At 42.9% G+C, this 20,976-nt stretch overlaps 1 protein-coding gene across 1 annotated transcript in view; it reads right to left on the bottom strand.

The window, feature by feature from the left end:
* Positions 1 to 8,223: 8,223 nt before the first annotated feature.
* LOC101132325 (putative E3 ubiquitin-protein ligase makorin-4) overlaps positions 8,224 to 20,976 on the bottom strand; it is a 28,844-nt gene continuing 16,091 nt past the window's right edge. The window contains exon 2 of the mRNA XM_019019088.3: positions 8,224 to 9,524. Within this exon, the coding sequence (XP_018874633.2) occupies positions 9,520 to 9,524 (5 nt within the window). The 3' untranslated portion in view covers positions 8,224 to 9,519. The remainder of the gene's footprint in view (positions 9,525 to 20,976) is intronic.

Here is a 20,976-nt window from a genome sequence, read left to right as displayed (position 1 = left end):
GCTAAGCTAGGCACCCCTAGGGCTTTATAGGGAACTGACAACTTAAAACTTGGTATTGATCCAAAAGTTTGTTGGAAAATCTGTCTTAGAATTCAGAACAGATTTTCTTCAGTTCTGTATGAATGACTGGTTCCTAAGCACACCACCAGAGCCCATGCCACCCACAGGAAATGAGACGCTAGTATTAATGATGGTCAAGAACCAGTTACTTGGTAGAGTGTTATTTCCTGGTGAAAATCCACTCTAAGTTTTCTTGTGAGAACAGAAACTCAGCTCACCTTCTCTCCTCCCTACTGTGCTCTACTGTCAGAAGTGGGGATTCCTACACCATGGGGGATTGGAGTGTGCAGGACAGGAAAATGAGTTGGAAGGCATCCAGAAGTCTGAGCAAAGGCAGGGGCTTCCCAGCAGTGACAGAAAGACGAAGGGAAAAGGAGCAGGGGTGGGCCCAGCAATGATGCAGGGGTAGAGGTGAGAATATTTATAGCTTCAGCTGCAATCAGGAGGAAAGTCCCTGGACACAGAGGTAATTTTGCTCATGGGACATTGGCAACTTGTACAGTCATAATTAAGGGACTGTCCCAGTGAATACACAAGTTGATGCTTTAACATTCACTCAAGCCTACTGAAACTTAACCTTTCTTTCCACTTAAAAAAAAATCATGAAAATAAATCATTCTATAAAAAAAAGATACATGGACCTGTATGTTCATCGCAGCACTATTCACAATAGCAAAGGTATAGAATCAACCTAGATGCCCATCAATGGTGGATTGGATAAAGAAAATGTAGTACATATACACAATGGAATACTACACAGCCATAAAAAATAATGAAATAATGTCCTTTGCAGCAACATGGATGGAGCTAGAGGCCATTATCCTAAGCAAATGAACACAGGAACAGAAAACCAGATACCACATGTTCTTGCTTATAAGTGATAGCTAAACATTGGGTACATAAGGACATAAAGATGGGAACAATAGACACTGGGGACTACTAGAAGGGGGAGGGGAAAAGGGGGACAAGGGCTGAAAAACTACCTATTGTGTACTATGCTCACTACCTGGGTGACAGGATGATTAGTACCCCAAACCTCAGTGTCACACAATATACCCACGTAACAAATCTGCACATGTACCTCCTGAATCTAAAATAAAAGTTGAAATTATTTTAAAAACCATACTTCAGATATACAAAAAGTATACAGAACAATGTAACAAACATCCAGCTGAAGATAGAAAACATTTCAGGGCCGGCTGCGGTGGCTCACGCCTGTAATCCCAACACTTTGGGAGGCTGAGGCGGGCAGATCACCTGAGGTCAGGAGTTTGAGACCAGCCTGACCAACATGGAGAAACCCCATCTCTATTAAAAATACAAAATTAGCCAGGCATAGTGGCGCATGCCTGTAATCCCAGCTACTCGGGAGGCTGAGGCGGGAGAATCACTTGAACCCGGGAAGCGGAGGTTGTGGTGAGCCGAGATCGCGCCATTGCACTCCAGCCTGGGCAACAAGAGCAAAACTCCGTCTCCAAAAGGACAAAAAAAAAAAAAAAAACCCATTTCAGATATAGTTGAGCCCTCTGTTGTACCAAGTCTCACTTTCATTCTCTACCCCAAAACAGCTACAAGTTTGGTATTATCATTTCCATGTGTATTTTTATTATTTTATTACATGTAGATCACATATACGTATATTATAAATCTATAGACATTATATCCTATTATAAATCATTAGGGATATATGTTTATACTAAATGATTTGATATTTTTGCATATTTTAACATTTTATAAGTGGTAGCACTTTTTTTTTTTTTGAGACATGGTCTCATTCTGTCACCTAGGCTGGAGTGCAGTGGCACAAACATGACTCACTGCAGCCTTGACCTCCTGAGCTCAAGCAATCCTCCTGTCTCAACCTCCCATGCAGCTGGGACCACAAGTGCACACCACCATGCCCAGCTAACTTTTTAAAAACTTTTTATAGAGATATGGTCTCACTTTGTTGCCCAGGCTGGTCTCAAACTCCTGGGTTCAAGCAATCCTCCTGCCTCAGCCTCCCAAAGTGCTGGGATTACAGGTATGAGCCACTATGCCCAGCCTAATGGTAGCACTTTCTATGTGTCCTGTCACTTGTTCTTCCCTTCTAACATTATGTTTTAAAAATTAGTCTATCTTGCTTGGAAATATACTAAAAAGCTATAGTAACCAAAACAGCATACAGCATGGTCCTGGCATAAAAACAGACACATAGACCACTGAAACAGAATAGAAAGCCCAGAAATCAATCCACACATCTACAGCCAACTGATTTTCAACAAAGTTGCTAACAACACACATTGGGAAAAGGACAGTCTCCTCAATAAATAGTGCTAGGAAAATTAGATATTCACATGCAGAAGAATGAAACTAGAACCCTATCTCTCACCATATACAAAAATCAATTCAAAATTGATTAAAAACTTAAATGTAAGACCCAAAACTATGAAACTGATAGAAGAAAGCAGGGGAAATGGTTCAGGGTGTGGGTTTGGGCAGGGATTTTTTTTGATAAAATCTCAAAAGCACAGGCAACTAAAGCAAAAATAGACAAGTAAGATTATATCAAATTAAAAAGTTTCTGTACAGCAAAGGAAACAACAGAATGAAGAGACAACTTACAAAATGGGAGAAAATATTTGCAAACTATGCATCTGACAAGGGGGTTAATATCCAGAATATGGAAGGAACTCAATTCAATAGCCAAAAAAACCCCATCTGCTTAAAAAGTGGGTAAAAGGCCTGGATAGACATTTCTCAAAAGAAGACATACAAATAGCCAACAGGTATATGAAAAAATACTCAGCATCACTAATCATCAGGGAAATGCAAATCAAAACCAGTGAGATATCATCTCACACTAGTTAGAATGGCTGTTACTAAAAAGACAGAAGATAATAAGTGTTGGCAAGGATGTGGAGAAACGGGAACCCTTACATACTGTTGGTGAGAATGTAAATTAGTACAGTCATTATGGAAAACAGTATTGGAGGTTCCTCAAAAAATTAAAAATAGAACTACCATATGATCCAGCAATCCCACTACTGGTTATATATCCAAAGGACATGAAATTGGCATGTTGAAGAGTTATCTGTACTCCCATGTTTATTGCAGCAGTATTCATAATACCCAAGATATGGAGTCAACCTGTGTTCATCAGTGGATGAATGGATAAAGAAAATGTTGTATATATACATGATGGGGCCAGGCGTGGTGGCTCACATCTGTAATCTCAGCACTTTGGGAGGCTGAGGAGGGTGGATCACTTGAGGTCAGGAGTTCCAGACCAGCCTGGCCAACATGGTGAAACCCTGTCTTTACAAAAAATATATATATATATATTAGCTGGGCATGGTGGCGGGCACCTGTAATCCCAGCTACTCAGTAGGCTGAGGCAGGAGAATTGCTTGAACCTGGGAGGCAACGGTTGCAGTGAGTTGAGATCGCACCACTGCACTCCAGCCTGGATGACAGAACAAGACTCTGTCTCAAATAAATAAAAATAAAATATATACAATGGAATACTATGGATAAAGAAAATATTGTATATATACATAATGGAATACTATTCAGCTGTAAAAAAGAATAAAGTTCTGTCATTTGCAACAACATGGATGAACCTAGAGGATATTATGTTAAATGAGCCAGACACAGAAAGATAAATACTGCATGATCCCACTCATAGGCAGAATCTAAAAAAGTTGATCTCATAGAAGTAGACAGTAGTAGTGGTTACAAGAGGCTGGGGAGGGTGGGGAGATGGGGTATGGAAAGAGGTTGGTCAATGGGGACAAAGTTACAGTTAGATAGGAATAAGTTCTGGTGTTCTATGGCACAGTAGGGTGACTATAGTTAACAATATTTTATATATTTCAAATTTCCTAGAAAAGAGGACTTTGAATGTTCTCACCACAAAGAAATGATAAATGTTTAAGGTGATGGATTTGCTAATTGCCCTGACTTGATCATTATACGATGTATATATGTATTCAAATATCACATTGTACCCCATAAATATGTACCATTTTTGGTGTCAATTAATAAAATAAAGCTTAAAAAAATTAGTCCATGTTGCTAATATGGCTCTAGGGCATCCATGTCAATACTGCTGTATAGTATTCCATCTTATAAACAGACCTTTTCTACCACCCAAACTCAGGACCCAGCCATGCACTTCTTTTTCCCACCTCATACAGGATATTAGATTCTTAACTCACAGTCAGAGGAACACCCTTTTCTAAGGACCAAATTGTCCAGGTGCCTCACCTAAGCCCTCCTTCCTGAGCCCCAGGAGAAGCCGCCATTGGAAATGGCAGGCTGCCTGGTGAGTATGGATTCAGAACATGATCTGACCTTGACAGAGGGTTTGTCCTTGTCATGGGATAAGAACAGAAGAACTGCCTCCAGCCCCGGTGGCTAGATGACTCACATCCCTGGAACTTCCTACCTCTTTTCTCTGGATGGGATCCAAGTCATGCTGTCAAAATAGAATTAATTCACTCTTTAAAAGGGAAAAAAATTCTCAAAATTTAGAATAACAGAATCATACAATGCAAGAGCTAGAAGAGTAACTTGTCCCTGCCTCCTTCCTCAACACCTTAATATAAGACAAGGGACATCTGGGCATCAGCCAAGCCAAGTATCTGAGGATATTTCTAGACAGCAGTCACTTGGGGTTTTTCTAGAAGGGGCCGAAGGGTGAAGACCTGAAAAGGAGCAAAAGCAGAGTGTTGGAATGGCTGAGAAGCACCCTTCATGATTAATCAGTGACATTTAGAGCCATCTCTCAGCTCAGCTCAGCTCAGCTCAGCTCACCAGAGCAGGGAATCTCTTGGCAAAAGTCTCTGTCCCAGGATTTCTGGCACTTAGTTTGCTGGCCTGTATCAAGCATTCCTTGAAAACTATCTGGCCGGTCAATGCTGGTGCCTGCCATGCAGTATCTTTGAAGTAGGAAAAGGGCTCCTTTGAGTTCTAACCAACAGCTTTGACTGTGTGGAAGCTGTTAATTTACCACAGTTGGCTGCTTTCCCCATCACCCCTCTGATCTACAAGAAGGATCTGAAAAGGAAGCCCTGAAAGTTAGCGCTAACATGAACCCTAGAGATGTTCTAGCCCAACACCTGATTTATCAAGTTATTAGTTTAACAAATAGGGGCCAAGTGCCTACAGTGTGCCAGACTCTTGGCTGGGCACTGCAAATACAGCGATGATCAAAACCAAACATGCCTCTGCCCTCTTGAAGATTACATTATAGTGGGTAGGAGTAGGGGGTGACCAATATTAAAAGCAATCACACAAACAAATGTAAAATACATAATGCTATGAGGCAGATTTAGGGAGGTCAGGAAGGGTTACCTCAAAGAGGTAAGGCTTAGGCTGACATGTGAAGCAGGAGCAGGCATTAACACAGCAAAGAAGGGGGAGAGAGCTTTAGGGGAGAGGGAACAGTGAGTGGTAAGATGGAGCACAGCAAATTTGAAGGGCAGAAAGAGGCCATGTGGCCAAAGTAGAGATGGGGAGATGAAGCAGGGGAGCAGGCGCCATATCACTTAGAACCTTGAAGCCTATGTTAAATATTCTGGTCTTTATCCTAAAAGCAATGGGAAGCCATTGAGAAGCTTCAACTGAGGGATGGGACATAATCAAAACTGAATTTTCACAAAGATATCTTTGACCTCCGTGTGGCGAACAAACTGGAAAGGGGCCAATTGGGAGGATATTTTAAGTGAGAGATACTGGTGGCTTGGGCTGAGGTGGGGCTGGTGGTGGTGGAAAAAAGAAGAGAACAAATATGAGAGATATTTAGGAGGTTAAATTAATAGGACTTGGTGATGCCTTAAATATAGGGGTGACAGGGAGGTGGAAGTCAAGGACAGTTCACAGGTTTCTTCAATTGTTGGTACTATCAAGTGAAATAGGACCAGGTTTGTGACAGAAGATTGAGTGTTGAGTTTTGGGTGCTTTTGTGATATCCGAGAGGTGATATCAAGCAGATCACTGACTACATTTGGATCTGGGACTGAGAGAAGAGGTCTGAGCTGGAAATCTACATACAGTTGACCCTTGAACAACTTGGAGGTTAGGGACATCAATCCCCTATACAGTAGAAAATCCATGACTCCTGAAAAACTCAGCTACTCATAGCCTACTGTTGACCTGAAGCCTCACAAATAGCATAAACAGTCAATGAACACGTATTTTGTATGATATATATATATATATATATATCTCTTTATATATATTATATGGTATTCTTACAATAAAGTAAGCTAGAGAAAAGAAAATATTAAAAAATTAAAGGGAAGAGAAATATATTTACTATTCATTAAGTAGAAGTGGATCATCATAAAAGTCTCTGTCTTTGTTGTCTTCACATTGAGTAGGCTGAGGAGAGGAGGAAGAGGAGAGGTTGGTCTTGCTGTCTCAAGGGTGACAGAGACAAGAAAATCTGTGTATAAATAGACCTGCGTTGTTCATTTCAAGCCTGAATTGTTCAAGGGTCAACTGTATACCCTTAAGACATCTGCAAATAGGCAGTGATTTAGTCAGGATCTCAAAAGAAAACAGATGGTACAATCAAATTAGGATAATTCAATTAGGATTAATAAAAGGAGTTTATTAGGTTCCTGCTGCATAACAAACAGAACCATAACCTCAGTGGCTTAATAGAGCAAACATTTTATTTCTTGGCCACAAGTGTGTGGGTTGGTTGTGATTCAGCTGATTTAGGCTGGGTGCAGCTGGACCAGGCTAACTCCAGACTTCAAGTTCCATTCATGTCTGTTTCATGTGTCTGATCCCCTCTGGGAGTGGTGCCATATCAAAGACTCAGAGTTGGCCTCTGCTGTTGGCCAGTCAAGCATCTAGCAGTGAGCTTTGTAAGGGAAGCCTATATTGTGGATGCTCTGACACTGAGTTTATAAGATCATCGAGGAAACACCAGGATAAGTGGGGAAAGAGTCTGACTGACATCCAAGGATGGATTCTCTAGTCCACCTAATTATTGACAGCCTCCTCTGCAGTAGATGCCCTCTACTCAGGATTTATATGGACATGGATATTTTCATATTTTGGGCTTAGTCCCAGAGGTCCATCCATATACCTGCCCCAATACCTCCTTATCACCAGTTTTCCAGTCTTGCTCTTTCCAAGTCCCCGACCAATTGGATAACCCATTAGCCATTGCTTATGAGGCAGTGTGGATCCAGTCATCTGGCTGTTCTCAGTCCCAACAAAATGAACAACCAAATGAATCACTGAAGTTCTGCCTCCTGGGAGGATTTTCCTTCATCACCATTTTCAGGGCCACTTCAGAATATGGCTGTGGTATAATAGACGTCCACTTCTGGCTGATGCCAGCATAGCATGCTACTATGGTTTAAATGTTTGTCTCCTCTGAAACTCATCTTGATACCTAATTCCCAATGTGGCAATATCGAGAGGTGGGACCTTTAGGAGGTGATTGGATCAGGAGGGCTCTGCCCTGGATTAATAAATTAATGAGTTAGTGGATTTATGAGTTATGAGAGTAGGACTGATGGCTTTATAAAAAGAGGAGGAGAGACCTGAGCTGGCATGCTCAGCTGCTTCACCATGTAATGCCCTGCATTGCCTCAGGACTCTGCAGAGAGTCCCCACCAGCAAGAAGGCCCTCACCAGATACAGCCCCTTACCAGATACAGCCCCTTGACCCTGAACTTCTCCACCTCCATAACTGTAAGAAATAAATTCCTTTTAAAAATAACTTACCTAGTTTCAGGCATTCTGTTATAAGCAATAGAAAAAAGGGACTAAGAAAATTGGTACCAAAAGTGGAGTTGTTGCTAATAACAAATACCTAAAAATGGGGAAGCATCTTTGGAACTGATAATGGGGAGAGGCTGGAAAAGTTTGGAGGAGCAAGCTAGAAAAAGCCTGTATTTCCGTGAACAGAGCATTAAGGGCAATTCTGGTGAGGGCTTAGAAAACAAGAAGACTAGGGAAAGTTGGGAACTCCTTAGGATTGGTTAAGTGGTCGTGACCAGAATATTGATAAAGATATGGTCAGTAAAGGCCATTCTGATGAGGTTTCAGATGGAACTGAAAAACAAGGTATTGAAACCTGGAGTAAAGGCTGTTCTTGTTATAAATGAACAAAGAAGTTGGCTGAACTGTGTCTATCCCCAAGGGCTTTGTGGAAGGCTGAGCTGGAGAGTAATGATGTAGGGTATCTGGCAGAAGAAATACTGAAGCAGCAAAGCATTTAGGCTGCTGCATGGCTACTTTATTTTTTATTTATTTATTTATTTATTTTTTAAATTTTTATTTTTATTTTTTAGTATTTATTGATCATTCTTGGGTGTTTCTCAGAGAGGGGGATGTGGCAGGGTCATAGGATAATAGTGGAGAGAAGGTCAGCAGATAAACACGTGAACAAAGGTCTCTGGTTTTCCTAGGCAGAGGTCCCTGCGGCCTTCAGCAGTGTTTGTGTCCCTGGGTACTTGAGATTAGGGAGTGCTGATGACTCTTAACGAGCATGCTGCCTTCTAGCATCTGTTTAACAAAGCACATCTTGCACCGCCCTTAATCCATTTAACCCTGAGTTGACACAGCACATGTTTCAGAGAGCACGGGGTTGGGGGTAAGGTTATAGATTAACAGCATCCCAAGGCAGAAGAATTTTTCTTAGTACAGAACAAAATGGTGTCTCCTATGTCAACTTCTTTCTACACAGACACAGTAACAATCTGATCTCTCTTTCTTTTCCCCACATTTCCCCCGTTTCTTTTCGACAAAACCGCCATCGTCATCATGGCCCGTTCTCGATGGTCGCTGTCTCTTTGGAGCTGTTGGGTACACTTCCCAGACGGGGCGGCCGGGCATACACGCTCCTCACTTCCCAGACGGGGCGGCCGGGCAGAGGCACTCCTCACTTCCCAGACGGGGCAGCCAGGCATAGGTGCTCCTCACTTCCCAGACGGGGCAGCCGGGCAGAGGCACACCTCACATCCCAGATGATGGGCGGCCGGGCAGAGGCACTCCCCACCTCCCAGATGGGGCCGCCGGGCAGAGGCGCTCCTCACCTCCCAGATGGGGCGGCCGAGCAGAGACGCCCCTCACCTCCCAGACAGGGCGGCCGGGCAGAGGCGCCCACTTCCCAGACAGGGTGGCCGGGCAGAGGCGCTCCTCACTTCCCAGACGGGGCGGCCAGGCAGAGGCACTCCTCACTTCCCAGACGGGGTGGCCGGGCAGAGGCGCTCCTCACTTCCCAGACGGGGCGGCCAGGTAGAGGCGCTCCTCACTTCCCAGACGGGGCGGCCAGGCAGAGACGCTCCTCACCTCCCAGATGGGGTGGCGGCTGGGCAGAGATGCTCCTCACCTCCCAGACGGGGTGGCGGCCGGGCAGAGGCGCTCCTCACTTCCCAGACGGGGTGGCCGGGCATAGGTGCTCCTCACATTCCAGACGATGGGCGGCATGGCTACTTTTAACTGCTTACATTAAGCTACAAGAGGGAAAACATAACTTAAAGATGGAATTTATAATAAAAAGGAAAGCAAATTGAAAAGGTTTGGAAAACTCTCAGCCTCGCCATGTAGTAGAGAATGGAAGAGCATTTTCAGCAGAGGAAACCAAGAGTGTAGCCCAGTGACTGTTTGCCAAAGAAATTAGCATAGCTAGAAGGGAGCCAGGTGCTATTCCTCAAGACAATGGAAGACCCCCAGAGGCATTTCAGAGGACTTTGAGGCTGCCCCTCCCATCACAGGCCCAGAAGCCTGCGAAGGAAGAATGGCTTCAGGGGATGGGCCTGAGGCACCCTCTACGGGCTTGCCGCCCAGGGCTGCCTCAAGACTCTGCTCCCCACACTCTGGCACAGTGCTTCTTGGCCCCCCCAGCCATGGCTCAAGCAGCCCCAGGTGCAGATCGACCCACTACCCAAAAAGATACAAGTTTTAAGCCTTGGCAGCATCCACATGGTGCTAATTCTTCAGGCGTTCAGAAAGCAAGAGCTGCGGAGCCTTGGCAGCCTCCATGCAGATTTGAAAGAATGTCACTGAAAGCCTGGGGGCCCAGGCAATGACTTGTCAGAGGCAGAGCCACTGCACAGAACCCTCACTAGAGCAATGCTGTGCAGAAGTGTGGGGTCAGAGCTGCCACAGAGAGTCCTCATCAGGGCAATGTCTAGTGGAGCTGTGGAAGTGAGGCTACCACAGAGAGTCCCCACTAGGGTCATGTCTGGTAGAGCCATGGGACTAGGACTCCCATGATGACCCCAGAACTGTGGAGTCACTGGCAGCATAAAATGTCCACCTGGGAATGCTTCAGGCACCAGACCTCAACCTGGAGCAGCCACAGGGGCTGTACCTAGCAAAGCAATAGGGGTGGGGTTGCCTGAGGCCCCAGTGTGTCCAGGAGGTAACACGTGGAATCAAAAGAGTTTATTCCCCAGCTTTAAGATTTAATGTCTGCCCTGCTGGGTTTCAGAGTTGCTTGGGGCCCGTTACTTCTTTCTTTTTGCCTATTCTCCCTTTTACGTCTGTACCATCAATGTGTCTTGAAAGTAGACAGCTTGTTTTGATTTCACAGGCTCATAGATGAGCCTCTAGACTTTGTATTTTTGAGTTGGTGATGGAATAAGTTAAGACTTTGGGGCCATGGGGATGGAAGAAATTTATTTATATGTGAGAAAGACATGAGTTTTGGGGGCCAGGAACAAAATGCTATGATTTGAATGACTATCCCCTCTAAAGCTCATGTTGAAACTTAATCTCCAATGTGGCAGTATTGAGAAGTGGGGACTTTAGGAGGTGATTAGGTCATGCGGGCTCTGCCCTCATAAATGGATTAATCCATTAATGGATTAATGGATTATCACAGGAGTGGGACTGTTGGCTTTTTTTTTTCTTTTTCTTTTGGTGGGGGGAACTGATGGCTTTATAAGAAGAGGAAGAGAGACCTTCACTAGCATGCTTGGCCCCTTCAGCATATGATGCCTTGCACTGCCTTGGGACCCTGCAGAGAGTCCTCTCCAGCAGGAGCAGGAGTGTCTTCACCAGATGTGGCCCCTTGGCCTTGGACTTCTCAGCCCCATAACTGTAAGAAAAAAATTCCCTTTTTTCATAAATTACCCAGTTTCAGGTATTCTGTTATAAGCAACATAAAATGGACTAAGACATATACAGATCCATTAGGGAGGCAGACCCAGGCCTTTTCCTCCTCTGATAACAGGTCATAGGAAATGGAAGCCATGAAGTATGGACTGAAGGAGAGACACAACCGTGGTAAGAGCAGATACCATGGGAGTCTGAGCCACCTGCTAGTGTAGTTTTCTCTTGCTTTCCAAACATGCTTGGGATACACATAGGGAGCAAGATGGTGGAATAGAAGTCTGCATCAATTGTCCCCCCTTGCAAGGACACCAAATTAACAACTACACAAAAAGAGCACCTTCATGTGAACCAAAAATCAGATAAGCACTCACAGTATCTGTGAATCCTCATAGTTTTAATTTCATATCACTGAAAGAGGCACTAAAGACACACAAAACAGTAAAGATATTCCATGTTCACGGATTGGAAGAATCAATATTGTTAAAATGTTTATACCACCCAAAGCAATCTACAGATTTAAAGCAATCCCCATCAAAATACCAATGACATTCTTCACAGAAATAGAAAAACAATCCTAAAACTTATATGGAACAACAAAAGACCCAGAATAGCCAAAGCTATTCTAAGCAAAAAGAACAAAACTGGATGAATCATATTACCTGACTTCAAATTATACTACAGAGCTGTAGTAACCAAAACAGTATGATACTGGCATTAAAACAGAAACATAGACCAATGAAGTAGAATAGAGAACTCAGAAACGAATCCACACACCTACAAGGAACTCATTGACAAAGGTACCAAGAACATATACTGGAGGAAAAGACAGTGTCTTCAATAAATGGTGCTGGGAAAACTGGATATCCAGCTTAAATCATTTATATCCAAAAGACAAGCAATAACAAATGCTGATGAGGATGTGGAGAAAAGGGAACTCTTGTACACTGTTGGTGAGAATATAAATTAGTACAACCCCTATAGGGAAAAGTTTGAAGGTTCCTCAGAAAACTAAAACTAGAGCTACCATATGATCCAGCAATCCCTCTGCTGGCTATATACCTAAAAGAAAGGAAATCAGTACATTGAAGTGATATCTCTGCACTCCCATGCTTGTTGCAGCACTTTTCACAATAGCTTAGATTTGGAAGCAACAGATGAATGGATAAAGAAAATGTGGTACTTAAACACAGTAGAGTATTATTCAGCCATAAAAAATAATGAGATTGACTGGGCACAGTGGCTCACACCTGTAATCCCAGCACTCTGGGAGGCCGAGGCCGGTGGATCACCTGAGGTCGGGAGTTTGAGACCAGCCTGACCAACATGGAGAAACCCCGTCTCTACTAAAAAAAAATACAAAAAAAATTGGCCAGGTGTGGTGGTGCATGCCTGTAATCCCAGCTACTCGGGCAGGAGAATTGCTTGAACCCGGGAGGTGGAGGTTGCAGTGAGCCGAGATTGCGCCATTGCACTTCAGCCTGGGCAACAAGAGTGAAACTCTGTCTCAAAAAAAAAAAAAGAGATCCTGTCATTTGCAACAACATGGATGGAACGGGAGGTCATTATGCTAAGTAAAATAAGCCAGGCACAGAAAGACAAACATCACATGTTCTTACTTATTTGTGGGAGCTAAAAATCAGAACAATTGAACACATGTAAATAGAGAGTAGATACTCTTCCCAGAGGCTGGGAAGGGTAGTTGGGGGTTGGGGGAAGGTGAAGATGGTTAATGGGTATATAAAACATAGAAAGAATGAATAAGTCCTAGTATATGATAGCACTACAGGGTGACTATAGCCAATAATAATTTAATTGTACATTTAAAAATAACTAAAAATATATAGTTTGATTGTAATACAAAGGATAAATGCTAGAAGGGATAGATATCTCATTTTCCATAATGTGACTATTATGCATTGCATGCCTGTATCAAAACAACTATGTACTCCATAAACATATACACCTACTATGTACCCGCAAAAATTAAACATTGAAAAACTCAGTAAGTACGCTTCTGCCTGGTTTCATATATTCCACTTCAGTTTTTTAATGAAAAAATGCTACGTATGTCCAAGCTTGTGGCTTGGTAGATCATTTAATACCCAGCTCATAACGGACCTTTACAAAAGCAGTAAGAGTAGATGCTAAATTTTATTGAATGCTGTTACATGATCATAAAGATAAGTGTGTGATTTTTTTGCTCTATTAATATCACATCATAGTAATAAATTTCTGCACACTGAACGATCCTTCCATTCTTAGTATAAACCCCACTTGGCGACAGCAATTTATTTATTTATTTATTTATTTTTGAGACAGAGTCTTCTTGCTCTGTTACCCAGGCTGGAGTGCAGTGGCGCCATCTCGGCTCACTGCAACCTCCACCTCCTTGGTTCAAGTGATTCTGCTGCCTCAGCCTCCTGAGTAGCTAGCTAGGATTACAGGCACGTGCCACCACGACAGGCTAATTTTTGTTTTTAGTAGAGATGGGGTTTGGCCAGGCTGGTCTCGAACTCCTGACCTCAGGTGATCCACCTGCCTTGGCCTCCCAAAATGCTGGGATTACAGGCGTGAGCCACCGGGGCTGGCCAAATAATTTTTTTTTTTTAATATGCTGCTGAATTTTGTTTGCAAATATTTTATTTAGGATTTTTACATTGATATTAATGGGTGAGATTTGTTTGCAGTTTTATTTTGTGTGTTATTTTTGCTAGATTTTATTTCAGTATTATAGCTTAATAGAATTCTATTTCCTTCTTTGTCTATGCTCTGGAACTCTAAAAGCGTTAGAATTATCCATTCATTAAATATTTGCTGGAACTGCTGTGTGAAACTTTACCATCACCTACCAGTTCTGCTGAGTCTCTCTGGGTCAACTCATGCCTTGAGCAGGAAAGCTTTTCTTAACAGACCAAACCACCAGCAGATATGCCCTTTAGTTCAGTGTTTCTCAGAGTGTGGCCTGGAATCACCTGGAATGCTAGTTTAAAAAGCCCTTTAACCTTTTAAATTATAATTTCTTGGTGGGGGGTCAAGTTTTCATTTTTCACGTGCTCTCCAGGTAATTCTGCTGTACACTCTAGTTTGAATCTCCTTATTAGTAAGAAGCCTCCAATTTCTCCATGTTAAAACAAAAAACTTGGCCAGCCGTGGTGGCTCACCCCTGTAATCCCAGCACTTTGGGAAGCTGAGGCAGCCGGATCACTTGAGGTCAGGAGTCCAGCCTGGCCAACATTGAGAAACCCCGTGTCTACTAAAAATACAAAAATTAGCTGGGCTTGGTGGTGGGCGCCTGTAATCCCAGCTACTCGGGAGGCTGAGGCACAAGAATCACTTGAACCCGGGAGGTGGAGGTTGCAGTGAGCTGAGATTGCGCCACTGCACTCCAGTCTGAGCGACAGAGCAAGACTCCATCTAAAAAAAAAAAAAACCAAGACAAGAGACTTTCATAGTCCATTTGGGTTGTTATAACAGAATACCACAGACTAGGTGACTTATAATCAACAGAAATTTATTTCTCACAGTTTTGGAGGCTGGATGTCCAAGATCACAGTGCCAGCAGATCAATATCTGGGGAGGGCCTGCTTTCTGGTTCCTAGACAGCTGTCTGCTTGCTGTGTCCTCACATGGCATGAGTGACAAGTGAACTCTCTGGGGTCTCTTTTATAAGGGTACTATTCCCATTCATGGGGGCAGAGTCCTCATAACCTAATCATCTCCCAAAGGTTCCACTTCTTAATACCATCACATTGGGTGTTAGGATTTCAAAATATGAATTCTGAGGGGACACAAACATTTAGTCTAAACAAAGACTATTCTATCCCCAGGTCTGCCCTATTTTGCATAGGTGTGTTAAATAAAATTTATGGGAGGCCATTGATTTGGACTGAGCTCCTGCACTAGGCTCCAACATATCAACTCAAAATGGAATCACTCATGCTAGGGTTCCACATCACCAAACTGAAACCTAAGCTGTTTACTTGTGTAAGATCTGACCTTCCAAAGAATCAGGAGAAAGATGATAGCCCAAACCCACTAAGCCAACATGATTCCCTATAAGGAAAGTAACTGAAATAACCAACTCTCTGTCCCTTGTTTCTGTTTTCTTCAACCTTTTCTGCCTATAAAGCCCACCCACTCTTCTCAGCTCATTAGAGCTTTTTTCTATTTTGTAGACTGGATGCTGCCCAGTTCATGAATCACTGATAAAAGCCAATTCGTCTTTAAAAACTCGATTTGCTGAAATTTTGTTCTTTGACAGGTGCCTGTGAGCCAGGTGAAGCCTGTTTTCCTTCTCTTGCCCATCTATTGATGGCCTCAAGGAAAATTATATACCCAGTGATTCCCTTCTCTTTTCCTAGAATCATCCTCTGAGGTCCAATTTGCCCCCTTTACCAATGGTGTCTGTTTGGTGGGAAAAGCTTTATAACAGTGATCAGAACTTCACTGAGGGTCAGAGATGGATAGGGTAACCAACCATCCTGGTTTGCCCAGGACTTTCCTCATTTAGTAGAGAAAGCCCTGTGTCCCAGGAAACCCCTGGGTCCTAGGCAAAGTAGGACAGTTTGTCACCCTATATCCTGTGTCAGACCTGGTATAATCATGCAGTCCATCAATCTTTCACCACACTTAGCTGTCCAAGGTTATTTCTGGGAAATCTGGCTGGATGAGTTGGAAAGAACACCCTTCTACCACCAGCACCACCATCCTAAACTACATTTAACACTCTAAATTCTGGGCTTCATTCCAGACCTATTGTGTCTGAATCTTGTTAAAACAAGATTCAAATACACATTAAAATTTGAGAAGTACTGCCCCAGGGCATTTGTTCTCAACCTTGGCTGCACAGTGGAATCATCTGGGGAGTTTTTTAAAAAAATAATGATATCTGGGTCTTGCTTCCAGTGATTCTGATTCAGATGGTCTGGTTCAGCTTGGGTATCTGGATTTTTTTTAAAACTCACCAAGTGATTCTAATGTGCAGCCAAGGTTGAGAACCACTGCTCTAGACTAGAGACTAGAATAAAACTCCAGCCTGGGCAATGGAGCAAGACCCTGCCCCTGCCCCTAAAAAAAAGAGAATAGAGTACCTTCAGTCCAGATGCTAGGGTATGCTTGGATGACTGTCCAAATCTAACAGTCTTGCACAATATTGATTTCCTCCCCTTCTACCAGCCCTCTTAACCTTACAAGAGGATAAAGGCTAGCACTGTGCTTGGCCAACCCTTCTTCCCTTCTTGTCTAATATGCTGTTATTGTATACTAAACTATACTATACTATACTGTACTGTACTGTACTGTACTATACTATACTATACTGTTCTGTTATAGTCTACCAGCCACGAAGTCCTTCTTTTTTTTTTTTATGATTACAACAGTAATCATGCCCTGCCCAAGTCCTATTATATGTTAGCTTTTATTGTGCTCTAATTGTTTGGTCTTTTTTTTTTTTTTTCTTTGAGACAGAGTCTCACTCTGTCACCCAGGCTGGAGTGCAATGGCACAATATCGACTCATTGCAACCTCCGCCTCCCGGGTTCAAGTGATTCTTGTGCCTCAGCCTCCCAAGTAGCTGGAATCACAGGCGTGTGCCACCACGCCCGGCTAATTTTTCTATTTTTAGTAAAGACAGGGTTTCGCCATGTTGGCCAGGCTGATCTGGAACTCCTGACCTCAAGTGATCCACCCGCCTCAGCCTCCCAAAGTGCTGGGATTACAGGTGTGAGCCACAGCACTGGGCTTGTTTGATGTTTATTCATCAATGTTCTTTTGGTGACAGGTGACCAAAGCCTAACTTGATCTGGCTTAAATGGAAAGCCAATATATCAGTTCATATAAGAGAAAAGTGCAGGTGTACTGACTTCATTCAAGTATGGCTGGATCCAGGTACTCAGATGATGTCATCAGAAAGACACCTTTCTCTCCTTCACTTAATATTGATTTCCTCTGTGTAAGCTTCATTCTCAGGCAGGTTCTTTCCACTTGGTAGTGAAAATGGCCATTCTAAAGATGCGATAGGTTGAGAATTTTTAATTCTGTAATACTTTGAAATCCTCACCAGATAATTATGTTTCACATTATGCCTGGGTCCTCAGTCAGCCACATTTTAAATGCCACTTAAAATGTCAGCCACATGTTACAGAAACTGAGCCCCAGGAAGTGTAAAACCATAACAGAGAACAAAGACAAGCCCTGGAAAGCAAAAATGATGGGACATAAAGACCTCACTCTGATCTTTTATTAATGGATCTTTTAGAAATAGATTGTTACAAGTCCCAAAGCATTTTCACTCATTTATCAGACATTTACTCACTACCTACTATGTATCGAGTATGGTGCTGGGGGTTCAGATGAGTAAGACTTGATCCCTCTTTTCACAATCTCAGAAGGTAGCAGACAAGATAGGCACACTACCAACCATATTGCAACATAATGAGGGCTACTGTGCAAGTGTGGGCTGGGCAGGTGCTTGGTGGTGCAATATTTAGGAAAAATTGTGTTAAATGTTTTCTAAAGTCCCTTTTAGTTTGAAATTTCTGCAGTTTATTTCTCTTTCTGAAGTCCTCCTTTCTACTGTAACAGGGGGATTTAGCTCTGTGGGGATGTGGGTGGACTCCAGCTAAACCTACTTACATATCACCTTAGGAGTTTTTTCTCACAGTAAAAGCCGTTTCCAGGGCCACTGTTTAAAATTACTTATGTATGCTCCAGAAGAAAATCACTTGGAATGACAGAAGCAAAGGCTCGTGACTTGTAGAGAGAATGGAAAGTAGGTGTGTTCAATGAAAATGTTAAAAGAGCTGCAGAAAGAGAAAGACCAACTGCACAAGAAGAATTTCATTTGAATAGCCCAAGCTAAAATTTACAATGCAAATAGATGCTAAGACAAGGAAAGGACCTTAATTTTATTTTGGTCTTTACGTGGAGACCCATGGAAGTTTTGTGCTAAGCCTTAGGTATTGTAACACATCAAAATTTGAAGTGTCTCTGTTTCTTAATCTCTTGTATGTGGCCTTTTCTGTTCTTCCCATTAGCTGTTAGAAAGCTATGAGTCCTGCAGAGAGGAGATCTCTGCATAATAGTGGCCACCATTCATGGAACGCTTAACATAGGCCACTGTGCCTTTCGTCCTCACATTTAAGAATACTTGACTCATTTAATCCTCATTCTATGATTGGTAGGCAGGTAGTAACATTATTATGCCCATTTTTAAGGTGTAAAAAGAGGAACTCAGAGAAGTTGAATTTGCCCAAAGTCCCAGAGCTAATAAGAGGCACAGATAAAAATACAGAGATTTCTGACACTAGAGCCCATCAAAAGATTAGATAGTAGATAAAGTAGATATGTAGACAGATGGATGAACAAACAGATGCACAGACAGATAAATGATGTTCATGAGGAAGAGAGTGTCTACTCTTAGCTCTTAGTGGTTAACGAGAATCAGACTTATTTAGGGAGGTGGTCAAGTTGGTTACAAGTTGAAACCTGGAATTCTCACATGGTTGCCCTGGTTCCCAGAGCTCAGAGCTGCCACAAAGAAGCCCCATTAAAGCCCAGAGTTTAGCCTGGCTGGGGACCCTTCCTCTTTCAGCTTCTACTTCCCAGAGGAATTTCTAAGGCTCTTGAGGCAATGGACAATCCTATTTGCCAAACCTTTTGAATGATAATCACCTGGGGTAATTTTTAAAATTCAGAGTGCATGTTGAAATGATTACATGTTGAAATGATAATATTGTAGTTATACTGAGTTAAATAAAATATTAAAATTTAACCTGTTTCTTTTTACTTTTTGAAATGTGGCTTCCAGAAAACTGAAAACTACATATGTGGCTTGCATTATATTTTATTGGAAAGAGGTGCTCTATAGAATATGCTAACTTAGAAGGTTAGTTTTAAAGGTACTAAAAGTGTCACTGGGATAGGCAGGGAAAAGAGATGGGACAGGAGTTCAGTGTGAAGCTGTCTTCACAGGCAGAATTAAGAATAATTCAGGACAGAAATGTAGTTATAATTAAGCATTAATCAGGCTGCACTTTGGCCCATTTCCTTGCAACCGAAAGTCATGTAGGACTAGATACTGACCATTTTCATCTCCACTGTTCTTATAGATAGGATTTCTGACATTAGAATCATAAGGTTTTTGTTTAAGAATTACTTAAGGCCAGGCGCAATGGCTCGCACCTGTAATCCCAGCACTTTGGGAGGCTGAGGCGGGCGGGTCACTTGAGGTCAGGAATTCGAGACTAGCCTGGCCAACATGGTAAAACCCCGTCTCTACAAAAAATATAAAAATTAGCCGGGCGTGGTGGTGCACGCCTGTAATTCCAGCTACTCGGGAGGCTGAGGGAGGAGAATTGCTTGAACCCGGGAGGCAGAGGTTGCAGTGAGCCGAGATTGCGCCCCACTGCACTCCAGCCTGGGTGACAGAGCGAGACTCTGTCTCAAAACAATAATAATAATAATAATTGCTTAGTGTGTTTTTCAGATTCTGAATTCCATTAGGACAACTGATGCCAACCAGTTTGAAGACCCCCACAGAGGAACCGAATCAGCATGAGAATACAGCTGTTTCTTCTCCCTGTCCCATGACTTCACCCTGCACTCTTCAACCCATCAACAATTCAACACTTCGGCCTCCTCCAACACCCTTGAAATCCCTAGCCCCAAACTCCTCAAAGATATGAATTTGAGGTTCCTTTCCATCTCCTCATTTGGTGACCCTGCGATTAAACCTCTTTCTCTGCTGCAACCCAGTGTCACAGCCTATTGATTTGTCCCTCACATTGGGCAGCAAACCTATTACGGTTACAAGTGAGGTTTCTTTTTCTTCCCCATCGTTTCCTACTCCTTCAACTTCCTTAAAGCAAAAAGGGCAATTTATTCCTGGGTGTTTCATAAAACACAAGGGCAGGATAAAGCGGGAAAGAAGTTAGGGCTAGAATGTTCTCTGTCCCTTGTTTCTGCCTCTTTCTTTTTCCATCTGCTCCATTTTCTTTTTCTTTTTTTTTTTTTTTTTTTTTTTGAGACGGAGTCTTACTCTACTGCCCAGGCTGGAGTGCAATGGCACAATCTCGGCTCACTGCAACCTCTGCCTCCTAGGTTCGGGTGATTCTCCTGCCTCAGCCTCCCGAGTAGCTGAGATTACAGGCATGTGCTGCCACACCTGGCTAATTTTTTTTTTTTTTTTAGTAGAGATGGGGTTTCATCATGTTGGCCAGGCTGGTCTCGAACTCCTGACCTCGACCCTCCCAAAGTGCTGGGATTACATGCATGAGCCACTGCATCCAGCCTGCTCCATTTTCTTTCTTACAGCAACCCTGTCATCCCTGTTTCCTAGTCTATATGACAGAAAATGGCCTCCACCAAAGGCCCACAAATTTAGATTTCCTTAGTTAGATAGAAGAGCTAAAGTGAGTTTAAGTGTTAAGAGTCTCTATAGACAATACCAAAAATGAAAAAAATAATAAAAGCCACAATTTCCAGAGAAGGATTGTGATTGGTACAGCTTGCATCTAATCCCTTTCCTGGATTCATCAACTGTCCCCAGGGTGCCATGGGCACACTGTACTAAGTTAGTAGTTCTTAGGGTAATAACCTCATTACCAAAGTGGGAGGGGCAGGGGTGATTCCCAGAAAACCAGGGAGGGAGAAGGGAATAGAAACACACGAAGCAGATGAGCACATAACTGGCACCTATGCCCGCACATAGTGCTGGCTGTGGGAACCAGCACAGATGGTCCAAAGAAGCTCTGTCAGTGCTCTGTAACTGCAAGTGTTTGTTATGGATTGAATTGTGCCCCCACTCCCAAATTCATATGGTGAAGCCCTAATCCTCAATGTGACTGT

Source organism: Gorilla gorilla, chromosome X (assembly GCF_029281585.2).
Source record: "Gorilla gorilla gorilla isolate KB3781 chromosome X, NHGRI_mGorGor1-v2.1_pri, whole genome shotgun sequence".
Taxonomy (NCBI): Eukaryota; Metazoa; Chordata; class Mammalia; order Primates; family Hominidae; genus Gorilla; species Gorilla gorilla.
This window is presented reverse-complemented; position numbering and strand designations above follow the sequence as displayed.